Genomic DNA, 15,356 nt, shown 5'->3' on the forward strand with positions numbered 1-15,356 from the left:
TGATGCGGCTTTGTACCGTAAAACAACAAAGTTTTGTCCCCATGTAAGCAGTATTCTTCCAGAAGCAGATTTAAAACTATTCCTAGGCACACTAAAATAATTCTGAAGATACTGCATTAATATAATCTCACCGCCACACAACATTTGCCTGACTTATTAAAAAAACAATAAAGATACCATACACAAACTTTACACTTGAGGTTACCACGACAAATCTTCTACTAGTATTGGCCGTTTTGTGATTCAATATTATTTCCGTAAATGTATTGCTAAAATAGCAAAACTAATAGAATTTTAGCATATGAGTTAAAAGTTTTTATAATCTTAGAGACATTTTCTATAAATTACAACCTGCTACTGAAACGCTAGGGGGCATGATTAAACTCATTGCCGTAACATTGAAAGCTCCATTGAATTATATGATATTAACGATAACTAGACGAGTATAATTTCCAGAACAAGGTATCTTTATTAAAGACATGGAATTGTGTATGAAGAATGTTGTTGCCATATTATGAGATATAGGAGCCACCCCTTTCTCCAGAAGCAACAATATAACCACTACCCCCTCCCGAGTACCCAACTCTCCCCCTTCCCCCCAGCATGAAGTGCCAATATATTTAACGTGATTATTTACTGACTTATTATTATCTATGAGACTAAAAAATAATGACTGTATATATCTCTGTAGTATCGTTTGTTTTAGTAGGTGTTGAGATGGATGGAGGGGGTAGCTATAGGTGAACCCGATATTTGAATGCTGAGAAATGGTATGGGTAGACACCTCAGAAAAATGGTTGTACACCGTTAATTCATAATGTGTATCCATAAAGAACACAAAAATGTATACATGAAGAATGATAAGGAAAATATCTATATCTCATTGAGAGCCCGAGTACTTAATCTTAACTCCCCCCCCCCTCCAATGAAAAACTTCACACAGTGCTCAGATACCGGCTGAAAAGCTGTCCAGCAACACATCGATGAAATATTTCATCGTTTGCGACATTGCATTAATTCAAGTAGCATACCCAGCAAAAAGTTAATATTAGTACTACATGCAGTTACCCTTGGTTAATATGACATGATTTAACAAATATCCAGTACCTTGGTCTTTTTATGGTTTTTATACTGTAAAACCCATCCATGGTCACTTGGTAGTGTACTAAATAATGATGGTTATTGCTGGTTGACCTGGCTTATTATTTTTAAAAAGATCGCTATGGTCTGATGTGTAACCAACGATTTGTACAGAACTCATTATTCTTAGCATTGCAACTCCATGGTTGACAACTATGCCTTTCAGTCAGTCTAATTAATCGTCAGAGAGAAATCCGATATTTCGGTCATTCTAGCTATACTTCAATGGATATTCATTTTGCTTTACATGTTGGTAAATAATTACGGCCGAGATGACGTTGCCATTAGGTGTACTTTGTCCTGTTTTGTTTGTATAAGGTGGGTCATGTAAGTGTGCGCAAATACAGTATATCCATAAATTGTTGAGCGTGTCAAGAAATGTTTTACAAAGGCTGATCGAAGACCATTGTTCAAGGTGGGACAAACCTTTTGCTGTTCTACGGTAAAGCAACCGCGTCACAAGACCGACGTGTGAAAACAGCAACGCCACGTTTGCAAGCTCGTCATTTGTAAAACCGTTACAGTATACAAGTCGGTCCCTCCGAATTCTGCTCACAACGATCCTCCGAGTTTAGTAACGGTTTCAGATTTACAAACTTCCCGTTCGACATTTCTCAGTCGGGTCTTTAGAGTTAATCTTTGGAATAGAAGATTCGATTTGTTTGCGAAGCCTTGCCTTGGACGTTCAGCCAACCGGAAAATTTCAAGATGGCCGAATCGAAACTTCTGAATCGGCTCTCAGAAGACTTCCTCGAGTGTCAGATCTGTCTGCAGTCCTACCGCCGGCCCAAGGTACTGTCTTGTCTTCATTCCTTCTGCCAACAGTGTCTTGAAGAGTTTCTAAAGAATCAGAAGAATAAAACTGAGCTAGATTGTCCCACCTGTCGCAGCAAGACTTTACTTCCGGGTGGCGGGGTCACGGAACTAAAAGACAATTTCTTCGTGGAGAGCTTGAAGGACACAGTTGACGTCCACAAGAAGCTCACTAATGAAGGAGAAAGTCTCGGCTGTGGAAGCTGTGAGACGAAGTCAGGGGCGGAGTCCTTCTGTACGGAATGTGGCGACTTTCTGTGTGACGAATGTGTAGCGATTCACCGTCGTATGAAGGTCACTAGAGGTCACCAGGTGATCGGCGTCGAGCAGCTCAAGTCCGAATCTGACACCGTTAAGATCAAGCCTCGTCCCCTGCCACCGTGTAGGATCCATGCCCTGGAGACCCTTAGGTTGTTCTGCGTCGATTGTAGCGAGACTATCTGTCCATTGTGTATCGTTATTTCCCACAAGAACCACAAATACGAGTATTTAGCCGACACAGTCGTGAAGGTAAAAGAAGACATACTCGCTCTATTGGCGAAGACAGATAAGAAGTTGGTCGATCTGAAGAATGCTGATCAACAAGCGCATGCACATAAGATCGAGTTGGACAAAAATATCGCAAAAACTGTTGAGAAGATAAAGAGGAAAGCAGAGCAAACTAGGAAACAGTTGGTTGCGTTGGTTGATAAACAAGAGGTCAAGCTACTAGATTATGTAAACACACTGAGAAAGACCAGAAGTAAGGAGTTCTCTACCGCTATAGAAGAGATAGAAACGGCAACTGTGGCGTTAGAGAGCGCGGCAGAGTTCGGACAGAACATCGTGGAACATGGGTCGGAGTTTGAGATGATGGCGATCAGTGGAGAAGTCAACGGTAGACTGAAAGAACTGCTACAGTTTGAGCTTCCAGACATAACAGATGACTTACTTGCAAAGGCCTACATCGTTTTCGAGGAGGAAAAGACGTCAGAGATGGCCAAACCTCGCTTGGGCGAAGTACAGACAATGCAAGGTAGTTTAGATATATATACATATAGATGTATATATAGATACATAGATTGATAGATAGATAGATAGAAAGATAGAAAGATAGATAGATAGATAGATAGATAGATAGATAGAAAGATAGAAAGATAGATAGATACTATTAGATAGATGTATATAAATTCAGTTACAAACGTAAGAAGCACAAAGTAAATATCCCCATTTTAATTACATGCGATATGTTCGTACCGTCAACACTATTGTATTAACGTATTTAAATTTTTTTCTTCAATTTCAAGGCGCGCATGTTTTTCTTGGCAACCTGAAATTTTGAAAAGTAGTAAACTCTTACAAACAGCACTAGTCTATACGCGCCCCCCAGTATATTATATCATGGACTGGTTTTGATCACTTGACAAAACCATATGTAACGTTAAGAATCTTTCACATTCTTTTTTTCACTCAGGTTTCCGCACGGCCCGTTTCACGACCCTCGGTACCACCGGCCGTCTGGGCCCGACCAGCCTGGGGACCCACTACCGCGGACAGGACCACGAGGAGCTGGTGCAGCTGAAGGACGGGATTCAGTACTTCACTGTACCAGATACCGGGAAGTACAGGATAGAGGCGGCAGGTATTTGATAGATTATTAATCAAACACCTTCTGTACGTCATGGTAGAACATTAGATATTCAAACATCACCGTAGTAGCGTTGTCTAATTCTTGTATAGAATCCAAACAGGTGGTAGTTCCGGGTATCTGATCCTGATTTCAAATCTGTGCTTTGTAGGTTCTGCTGCAGGTTGGGGTCGATGGGCATTTGACGACAAGTCCGCCAGAGGGCGCGGTGCGGTTGTCAGAGGGACATTTCAACTGAAAAAAGGTAGGATCATGGTCGATCACAACATTGTACAGGCGAAGCCACTTAATTGCACATCGGATAAACGCACCTTCCATTTAATTGCACCGAAACCCAACATCCAAAACCGGTTCCCATTCACTGCATTGTTAGTGACTCCGCATATCTGCACCGCGCATGGTCACCAATGCCCGATAACTGCACCATTTTTTTTTTCAAAAATCCTCGACAAGTTAACTGAAAAGGTGCGCTAAAATCGGCCAACGCGGTACAAATGAGCCGATACCTGCCGGTGTAAAGGCGCAATACCACCAATATGTTTAAAACAGTTTTGAGTAACAAAAGAAGGCGGTCTCCATTGACAGTTACGTTGATAGGAATCGTATGGGAGGTCCCGGGCGGGTCACCCGTAATCAGTAACCAAGTTTTAGTTTCAATTCCTAGTTTCAAAGCGGTACATGATTTACGTAAATCGACAACTGCACTCTACGTAATGTAACACAGAAACTGTTATCCCATGAGTGGCATGACGATGTTTCAGAATGCCTCCCCTGTAACATAGCGTGTATTGTAATGCGGTAGATTGCATGGAAAATGAAAGAATGCAAAATCAAAACAGGTTCGTAGTCATTTCTTTATTTTCAGCAAAGGATCAATAAAAAAGTTAATAACTGAATAATTTCTTCTGTTTTCTTTGTGCTAGTGTTTCTGACTAACAATACACCCCCTCACCCATGGTGGTGCGGTCCAGCTGGGCATTTCGCATAATTGCACCAGCCGGATAATTGCACCAAAAACGCTGACAAATGGGTGGTGCAGTTAAGCGGATTCTACTGTACCTCTTTCCATTTGCGGTGGCCATATTGGATTTCCCGGGGTCAGCTCGGGGTCATGCACCAAAACGAGTCTTTAGCTGATTCATCATAGACTCATTTTACTCCCATATACAAGGTATACCATCATCGGTGGTCCATTTCTTTTCGTGGGCATTTGGACTTATTTTTGGCTAAATTTGTATTCATTTTTTACAGTTATTGACGGGTAACTTGAGGACATTGTCTACATTTGTATATCCCCCCCCCCCCCCCATCCAAGAAGTCTCAAAAAAGCCCGGTCTAGATAGGGTTAAGTAATCTAAAAGCATTATCTTCATACAACTCAAGTAAGCTTTGTCTAACAATCATTTAGATGAAACTACTGCTTTTCCCCATATGGAGAATGACAATTCATCAACGCATATCTTCTAGGTGACATTAAGATGATCTGAACAAGCGCATTGATGCTGTCACGTACACAACACGTACACAACATCATATGTACAACAGTCACATGTGCACAATGTCCTGCAAAAACCCCTATTTGCAGGAGAGGTGTTGAAGATACTTGTTGGCCAGGAGGGGTTGCAGAACAAGTCCCACCATGGGGTCGGCGGTGGAGGCGGGACCTTCGTCACCAAGGCCGACAACACGCCGCTGGTCGTGGCGGGGGGTGCCGGTGGAGGGGATGACATGTACGGTAGGAATCCCAGCAGTGACGGTACAACAGCACCAACAGGAAAGTGCAGCTCAGGTGGTCGCTCTTCTTTTGCCGGAGGTTCTGATGGTAAAGGTGCAACACAAGGGGATAATGACAATGTCGGTGGGGGAGGCGGGGGGCTCCTAACGGACGGGGCGAGCGGGAAAGTGTACTTTGGCGGTACTGATGGGAATTGTGGGGGTGAGGGTGGTAGAGCGTTCGTTAACGGTGGATGCGGTGGTAAGGGTGTGCAAAGCAATGCAGGGGGTGGGTTCGGAGGAGGGGGAGGGAGTCATGGCTGCGGAGGTGGAGGAGGAGGAGGGGGTGGGTACTCAGGAGGAGGGAGGGGGGATAACTCACGCGGTGCCTGTGGAGGTGGAGGTGGTTCCTATAACTCAGGATCAGACACTAGTGGTGAGAGCGGGGCTAATGATGGCCCGGGGTTTGTTGTCATTACCCGGAAAGTTTTCTTACCCAGACAGAGTAGTCGGGACAGAAAGCGCTCTCGTGTGTCAGGTGACCAACTAACATCGGCGTCAAAAAGCACTCTAGTTGCTGAGTCCACTGAAGTTCCACCATTGAAGCTCCGCATCACGTGTAACGAAGCCCTGTCAGCCCGGACTGTACATGTATCGAATCCTCTCCATTCTACAAAAGATGACGCTCAAACCAGTATAAATTCCCCTCGTTCCACAAGACGTCGTGTCCCCTTTATGCGCCCTACTCGCCGAGTAAAAACTCGATCGATGTCGAGACGGTCGTCAAACTCTGTTGGCAAATAGCAACTAGTATAATATATGCCTGGATCTCCTCAAGTTTTGGTGTTCACAGGTTTTGTAATGGAAGGTACATATGATGTTCAGCACGTTTTTGTGATGGGATTGGTTGAAAACCCTTTTCAAAGTTAGAATACTAACACACTCCCACCAGTACGAAATCGGACACCACGTAATAAGTGCGTCATCTGTCACCGACCTGCGTGACGGGATGCCGGACCTACTAACAAGGTATAGAGTGACAGGCGGGCGTTCCCCAGGGTTTGCGCGGACGGATTGCAGAAATACCTGTGGAATTCTGGGAATTCTTGCAAATCGGGGGTAAAGCATTCAGCTCAGTCTCCTGAAACTTCGTTGCTCGACATGGATGAAATTACTAACGTACTAAACATGTCTTTAATTTCAACTGGTTAGAACCAAGTATCTGCGACATCATGTTGTCTATATCTCTAGAATTGTCATGATTATTTCCACAAGGCATGTCGAATGCTGTGTAGTGTGTTTTTATAGAGGGGGGGGGGGGGGCAGACAATGCTGGTGTTTTACTGAGAAGTAATGTGGGTAGACATATGCATTTGTCCATAAAAAAAACACGTGCGTTCCTGCATCGTGGAGATATTTGATTTTGACTTTTATTTAGATCAACAATCAAATATATTAGCCTCATAAGAGGCTATTCTTCCTGTGGTCTACACATTCATATTTACACATTACAATTAAAACATACAAAGGCATACAAATTGACAGTAAAGGACAAAAATAACATAGTTCCTTAAAAGCAATAATTACAGTCCAATTATTTGCTAATTGCTGCCGTTGTTGTTCCACAACTGAGACATTCGCTTTACAGAAAGCGACTTTTCTATGAGATATTATGAGAAAAGTATTTCACAATGAATAGCCGGAGCTTTATCATGAAGAACGATGAATGAATGACCTTGATTGTACATTATCATACAGCACAAATCACTAATTATAATCATCTTAATCATTAACAATATACCTATATGCCACGTGGGTTTCTAGGCGTTGGGATGGAGGTTGGAGGGGGTGGAGTGAACCCATTATTTTAATGTTAAAGGCAGGCAAAGCAAGATTAGGGCCCAAAATATGGAAATAAAAAACATGCTGAAATCTTTATGGTAGTGACAGTTATTAACACTATTAAGCACACTTCATACTTTGAGCATTTTAAAATCACGCAAAACGTGCCGCACAATGATTCCCTTAGTTTCGGGAACCTACAAAAACCCCTGCGACGATTTTCAGTGAGTTCTCACATCACAACGACGTCATATTTTTGCATCATGGGCGTCGCTATATATTGTGATAGTGTTGATTGAACTAATCATGTCCTGGACTGTATAGAAATTACTAAAATGATTAACTTTTAAAATTACATTTTCGGGCCCTAATATTGCTTGGGTTTCCTTTCAGAAATAATGCGGACAGACAGAAAATACCCCAGAATATACGGCTACATGTATACCTCAGAATATACGGCTATACATTGTTGATTCGTTGTATCAAATATGTTTTCAATGAATGATAATAAATAAAGGATGAATTCATATCTCATTGAGAGTCCGTGTGCTTAATTTCTAACCTCCAAATAAGAAAACTAATATCATAGGCACCGACAGATATCATGTCAAATAACATCATATTTACAACACACAAAAACGCCCGCTGCAGTTTTAACCAAGCCGCTAGGATACCCAGACTTACACAACTTACTCCATGTGTCAGGCCCTGTGCCAAGAGCTATCTACCACTTAAAAATCATGACCGTAGCACTTGCAAAAAACTTGCCTCAAACTTTGAATTTCCTCCGCAGTACCGTAGGTACCCACCAGGAGGCCCATTATCATACTTGACCTTCCCTTTTGCAACCCCTACCCATATATTAAATGTTATGCAGAACGATCCACAGCTTCTTGAGTTATGCTGTTGATATACAAACACACATCGTACACAGCAGGCTGCAGTACCGTATAAAAACGCCAGAAGACCTATTTTCCACCTTGACCTTTGTTTTCGCAACCACAGCTACCCACCTACAAAATATCATATAAGATCAGCATACATCTTCTAGAGTTACGCTGTTAACATACAAACACACTCAGACCACTCCACCATGGCAGAACTTCTGGGGAAGGTAATAAACAAAGAGTTTTATCTGCATACTAGGCTAACAACCCCCCACGCACAGTTACCTAATCCTACTTCTGCATGGCTGGGGCTTTCCGACATGTTATACCGCCCAGGACAATAGCCTACCGTGTCACTCATTAATTGGCCCATTGGAAACAGGACACCTGTTGATATAAACGTCACGCCCCGGGTGAAAGGCTGCCTGTCCCGAAGCGACAAACAGCCCCGACTAGCCGCGTGTGACGGTCTTGAATGCGCACCTGGCTTCATGTGGTGAGTTCCAACGCTACGTTTAACTCTTATCTTATCTCTAAAATGATCAAAATAGTGTTGAAAACTAACTACGTAACCATTTTAGACAACAACTTTTCAAACAGTTTAGGTAATTTGGGAGTTCTGGCGCAGGTAGACATGTATTGAACGTGTTGGTTGGGAATTAACGTCCCACAAGGAAGTAAATTCCTTCAAAAGTCAAGTCTGTTCCTATATATAAGAGGTAGGAAGGTAGTTTGCATAATATGTACATGGCACACACAGTGTATAGACTTGAGCACTGGTACAGACATTTGGAGTTGTACGGAGAAATGCGTCGTCTGGAAAGTGGACTTCTTAAAACGACGATTGGCTGTAGAAACACTTTTTCTTATGACGGTATGACTGTTACAGTTTTCTCTTGCTTTGAGACCTTAACACGTATCCATAATCTTTGTTCTACGTTTGTAAGTATGTATCTTTCATAGATATGCTTCGGTGCAAGGGATACTTCGCACTTAATTTCGTAAATGTGTGGCCAAGACACTGGGTTATGAACATAATCTTCACTGTGATCCTAGTTTTAAGATCGTCAGTCTACATGTCAGACTTGTATTTTTAAGCGATAACTATGTTTACTCTAAACATTTTTATTTGATAGGCGGTTCCCTTCTTTGTGATATTGCTTTAAGATGAGACGAAATATCGATTTATACGATACAAAACTCGCTTAATAATTAATAATATGTCAGTAGGTCGGTTATGTACTAAATTATTAATCAAAAGGAAATGTCTTTGTTTCTGGGACTATGTCTGTCAAACACGACAATTCTTAAAACGGAATAGACGGTCATGGTTAGAAAAGTCTACACGTGTATGAGGTATATGTCCGCGAAGGTAGCTCAGACGAGGCTTAACGTGAAATTAACATATGACATTTTTTTTACAGATTCTAACGTTTTGAAACAGTGCTATAAATAGGACACTAATTAAATCATAAAACTCTATCTAAATCATTACATTTAACACGTCTGAAACTAAAATAGTCTTCGTATATCTAATCGTAAAAAAGTGACTACTTGAAGTTTGAAGTGGGAAGTATCTAAAATTCCTATCGCGTAGTCTGATGGTTCGACTTGTTTACGTTTACATATACCTACGCGTTGGTCCGTTTGCTGTATATATTGGAGTGGATGGTCGCAGAAGTAAGCACGTTTAATAACAAAAATCTACATAATATCTCTCAAAATGTAATGGACAGTGTTGTTGTGGTACGCCATACTCTAAAACTGTGACTTTTTTCACAGTTCCTCCTACGTTTAGAGCGCGACAACGTATTTTTCTCGTCCATCGTTTCCTTCTTAGTATCGGGTTACTTTCGTCGAAGTCATTTGCATACGTGCACAGTAGACCGGATCATGTGCAAAGATTGCAGCGGACATTGACCTTGTAACAGTAGGACCGTTGAAGAAACAAGTCCGCCTGTTTACGCTAAGAAAAAATTAATGGATTGTCAGTGTGAAGTCATCTGTTGAGAATCGCTGTCATGATTTGTTGATTTTACCAGATAACGTCCAGTCGTGACATAATTACATTCTTTGTACAATTATACCTTTCTCTCAACAGGATAAGAGCGGACGTTGACACTATGTTAGTGTTTGCTCAGTCCCCGGTTTTCCCAGAAAAAGTACAAAGGCTTTCTCGGTCGGCAACACTGTGTACACTGGAGATATACCGCTGTGTGTGCACTGTTTATGTTACACCGGGCGCGGTACAACCTTACCGCATTACAAATGCACCTGTTTACGGCGAAAGTTAACGGTGCATAAGGCGGCGCCCATCTCCGTTTCGGCAGCCTGGGCCACACAACTTTGTACAAGTCACTACAGCAGGGGGCTAGTCCACTGCTAGCGGTGTGTGTTTAACTTCCATACTCTTTCCCAAATGCTGAGTGCTAAGCAGAGAAAGCAGTATGTACCATTTTTAGAGTCTTTGGTATGACCGGGGTTCGAACTCACAACCTACCGTGTGCAAGACGAACACTCTACCCACTAGGCCATTGCACCGGTGAGCTTTCGGTGAAAGGACGATCTTATACGGGTTTATGGTATGATATTGCTCGGTAGAAATGTGAACTGTTTTGCGCTCACTACTGCAGTACTTGGCAACAAGAACTAGACAGCGTAGTTAAGAACTATACATGTACAGTTTTTTGGGGGGGAGGTCGTACTGTATTGTACACTTGTACCGGTGGGACCACTGTCTTTGTTTGTCACTTATTCTTTTAACATGTTAACGGTCTTCTCTTTTTTGAATTTCTCTATACAGATTAATAGGCAGACAGAGGCAGGATGAGATACAAAGACGCACTCGTGTACCCTTTACTGGTACTACTTCTACTAGTGCCAGGTAAGTACTAAATTTATATCAAAGACTCACGGTAAAGTCTGACAGAAACATGGGAAAAAATAAGAATGAAATTCGGTCGATGTATTCAATTATCTTTAGCATAAGAATATACTATCCCATATGCGAACTTTTTGTGATTCGTACTCTGTTTGAAGTGTTTTTTTTTTTACTGAACAAAGTCCACTGTGTTGCAGTTTTCTGTGAAGACAGTGATGAACACAGTAGTGACGAAAGCAGGTCGGATGAGCACGACAGTAGTTCAGAAGAAAACCGCCAGGGGGCGTTGGTGATATGGGCGGAGCAAAAGATCGGTCAGGGCGGTCCGTGGTTCCACGGACCTACCATCATCTCCTCGTCCCTACGGTCCCTCCCGGCTGGGGCAGACACGGACCCCGACGAACTCTTGACGCTCACGCCGCCAAGGTGAGAGGCTTACTTAATATGTTTAACTCACCACAAATGTTACAGATTATGTTACAGTGCTGTGTCTCTTCGTTTTTCATAGGCAATCATCTAACACCATGATAAGAATTAACCTTCATTAACATTAATCCGCCGGTATACATAAATACGACACTTTGAACATCATTGGGTTTGCCAGGCCTAGGTGCCTATCTAGTGCAGCACACCGAGGATTGCACGGTTAACATTTACAGGACTGCATTATTCTATTATTGGGATTTGGGTTGGAGATCTGTTTGGGCGTATCTTTTCAGGATGGCGAAATCATGTATCTTGGAAGAGTTATGGTAGAAGGTTTAATATTTCCTTGCATGTAAACGTACATGTGTAAGTAAAAAAAATGAAAGTCCATGACTGTAGTTAAATTGAATCTGGTTTTGTGCTGTATAGGTCCATCCGGGTAGTGACGGGGAACCACAACCAGAGCGTGGTGTTATGGAGCGAAGTGGGGCAGAATATCGCCAGGACGACCATGGAGGAGGTATGTAGAAAAGTCTCCAACACAAAAACATTTGAGTTTGAATTTGTTCAGATCCATAATTCGCTTAACAATACACAAGTACATTGCAGGTACTCTTCCTGTAGTCCATATGAAGTCAAACACTGTACAATTGCGAAACAAATACATCCCAGTAACGCTTCTCATTATGTCAATGTTTGTGCTGTCGTGTTTAACTTTAGATGCTTTTAAGCATCTAAAGTTTAAAAACGATGCACTCGGATAATCCTTAATAGATTGTTTATAGAACACATACATGGACAATTCAGCTACCCTGTCTATGTTTCCGTGCCATTGACTTTATACCGATATTTTTATTGACAACCGTAACAAAAGTACACAAAAACTTATGAATGTTTATTTACGTTTGCACAGATCAATGAATAAAGCAGGAACAACATGGAAAATTGATATTCTAACATGTAGCGTATCACTTCGCAGTCCCTAGCGACGCCGTTGCTAAGCACGAACTTTTTCAGCGCCGAAAGGAAAAAACATATGCATAGAACTCTCTAAGTGGCGTAGCTGCTAAAACAAAAGCTTATACTATGTTTACAATGCTAAACTTTCTTCCAACACAAGTGATTGGTCATCATTGATCCTAAAGAAAACGACAGTGGTCGTCGAAAATTTGATCCGTGTTAAAATATCCCTTTGTGTTTGAAGAGAGTTAGCATGATTGTAATTTGATTACTACCAACACAGATGAGCTTTTATTTATTGGTTCAGCATTTACATGACAGGGTTGCCCAACTAGCCGGGGGCTATTACAAAGGGCGAACCCATGTGCGGTCATGTGACTGTAGGTTTTGAACCACTCACACCGGGAAGGACCCCTACTCTTTTCGATAAGTGTAGTGGGTTCTTTAAAGTGATTGAGGTGTGGCTCTCCTCAAACACGGGACCTCCATTTAACGTCCTATCCGAAGGACGTTCCTAACCGAAGCTAGGGACTCATTCATACCTGAGGAAAGTCGTGTAAAGTTACTTTCCCAAGGGCACAACATCGGGGCATATTGGCGGTTTCGAAACCTGGCCCTCTAGGTTGTGGGCGAAACACCCTACCGATTGCGCCACACGATGCCACTTCCATCATAAAAGCTAATACGTCTAACCTGTTCCCCAGACCGGTCGTCTAACGTCCCCTACTCGGGTGTTCGTGACCGGGACGTCCGGCCGTGTTGGCGGGCTGGCGGTGGACTGGCTCTCCGGGAACATCTACTGGTCCGACGCCTCGTACAACAGCCTCCTGGTCGCCACGTCTGACGGGACCAGGCGGAGGGTGCTGGTACAGACAGGCGCATACAGCTCTCCGTCTGGACTCGCCTTACGCCCCGAGAAAGGGTAGGAGACGAATTTAAAGTGTGTCTAGAGTCAGGGTGCAAAATACTTTTTTGAGCCAGGTTGCCCATGTTGCAACCTAGGGCAAATGCTAGGTTGCACATCCAAATTTCAGGTTGCTCCAGCAACATTCACCGATTTCATCAAATTACGCTTGTATGTAGCATATAATGCTACTAATATTTCAAAATATAGATTAGATAGTATTTTGTTCCCATTGACCTAACAACATCTTGTTTGGCCAAGGGCAGCGTGTTTTCGTCTTTTTTAGCTCAAAGTCCACGATCTATAAAGGGTTTTGGATGGTTTAAAACGAAAAAGTGTTGATTTCTCTGTTTCAATTGAAGATTTACTGAATTTTATGAGAGTGACACTGTGTTTTTGTGAGCTTCCAGGGCTCCGATTGAGATCTTTGGCTCAAAATATAAGGTTGCAGACTGCGCTACCTGGGTTTGGAATTTACTTGCACCAACCGACATATTGTTGCACTGTGCAACGTGCAAGCAGGTATTTTGCACCCTGTGAGGGGCGCGCTAGAGAAATGACATTCTAGGAATGATCGACCTCTCTGACGTGTTTTATCGTTTAAGTGTATTTGCATTAATAATTCGTTTTTTATTAAACGGACGGTCTAAAGCGATATCTACGACATAAAAAATCTAGGGGGCCAAAAATCTAATAATTTTGATGTCTCTTAAATACCTAGTTCCCACACAACAAATATCAAGAGCATTCTCATATACCAAACACAGACGCACGCTTGCGAAAACTTGAATTGGCCTTCTTGGAAAAAGTAAAAAGTAGAGTAGGGGCATAGATATAGGATTCGGCTATAAAAGACGTACGTTACAGAAGGATTAGGATAGGAGCACACATGAATAGAACGGGAGAAAATCAAACAGGTTTTCCTAACTATAGGTTTTCGGAAGGACACTGAATCAGATATAACTGTGAAAGAAATACAAGAAAACCGGTGTGTGAAACCTGAAAACATTACCTGCTTAAATTAATGAAGTACCAATTGGTGGATGAAGAATGTGTTCATCTATACATTTACACTTGTTTCTAGACTGATGTTCTGGGCTTCTCAAGGCTACCCTGGTATCGGCGGGAAGGTCGAGCGGGCCACGATGGCAGGACAGGGCCGGACGGCTCTGGCACACCGGCGGCTGGTGGACCCACGGGGGCTGGCCGTGGACTACGTAGACAACAGGTCAGGCAATGCAAACACTTAAGCCCCCCTCTCACTGGACCCGCGGCATGCTTGTGGCGTCGCTGCGGCTGGTCGAATTGACAAAGCACTCAACGAATTTCATCGACAAAAACCAAATCGTTTTAAGCTTTGTGTCTTGTTGTCTGTTTGGTCATACTTGTACGATTCGAATGATATTCCCATTATAAAGTCAAGGGTAACACAAATCCAGCTTAGGACGCAGCGATGCCGCCAGCGTGCCGCGGGTCCAGTGAGAGGGGGGTTTACTAATACACGGGGATATCCCTGTAGCACGATTGGTAGTGGCTTCACAGTTGAGCCGCTACCAGCAGGGAGAAGGTTAAGCAAATTAACAAAAAAATTCTACTTGTTAATTTACGTTTGACGGTAATGTTACATGTACACAAACATTACATCATCGAAAGAGAACAGGAATAGACATTGCAATGATAAACCATGTTGTTGCAGACTGTACTGGGCAGACGTCATTACTGGGAAGATAGAGTCTGTGACCTTGGAGGGTGGAGACAGGAGACTCCTACTCTCTGTACCCGGAACCAGCATCAAAGGACTGGCCATGTACCAGGTAAATCTTTAAGCGTTATAAACGGTTGTTATCGTGTGTTTTTAGTTTTAGTAGTATTTTTTCCCGAAAATCATAATGATTCCATAAATATTTCAAACAATACAGAGTTGGGATCGCCCAGTCCTGAATAGAGAGCAGAGACCAGTACACATTAGTAGTATCTTTATGTTTCAGTATCGACAAACTAGATTAAATTAATTTGTGAATGTTTTAAAGGGTTTGTGGAAAGAGCGGTGCAGTCCAGACGGTGCATAATCACACGCCGATCAGGTTGAACCGTTTTCCACCCCTTTAGTAGGCTGCAACACATTTTAAACGTCTGGACTGTACCGCTCTTTCCACCAACTAA

The 15,356-nt window shown here is 42.5% G+C and overlaps 2 protein-coding genes across 2 annotated transcripts; both read left to right on the forward strand.

The window, feature by feature from the left end:
* Nucleotides 1–273: 273 nt before the first annotated feature.
* Nucleotides 274–11,333, forward strand: LOC136423321 (keratin, type I cytoskeletal 9-like). The gene is made up of 6 exons (XM_066411445.1): nt 274–2,968; nt 3,407–3,574; nt 3,732–3,824; nt 5,166–5,938; nt 10,834–10,906; nt 11,101–11,333. The coding sequence occupies exons 1-6, from the start codon at nt 1,849–1,851 to the stop codon at nt 11,331–11,333; spliced, it is 2,460 nt and encodes an 819-aa protein (XP_066267542.1). The 5' UTR covers nt 274–1,848.
* A 408-nt stretch (nt 11,334–11,741) lies between these two features.
* On the forward strand, nt 11,742–15,034 carry LOC136423511 (very low-density lipoprotein receptor-like). Its single transcript, XM_066411696.1, has 4 exons — nt 11,742–11,849; nt 12,994–13,211; nt 14,278–14,421; nt 14,890–15,034. Exons 1-4 carry the CDS (start codon nt 11,841–11,843, stop codon nt 15,017–15,019), a joined length of 501 nt encoding a protein of 166 aa, XP_066267793.1. The 5' UTR covers nt 11,742–11,840; the 3' UTR covers nt 15,020–15,034.
* The last annotated feature ends 322 nt before the right edge of the window (nt 15,035–15,356 follow it).

The sequence above is a fragment of the Branchiostoma lanceolatum genome, chromosome 17 (genome assembly GCF_035083965.1).
Source record: "Branchiostoma lanceolatum isolate klBraLanc5 chromosome 17, klBraLanc5.hap2, whole genome shotgun sequence".
NCBI classification, from domain to species: domain Eukaryota; kingdom Metazoa; phylum Chordata; class Leptocardii; order Amphioxiformes; family Branchiostomatidae; genus Branchiostoma; species Branchiostoma lanceolatum.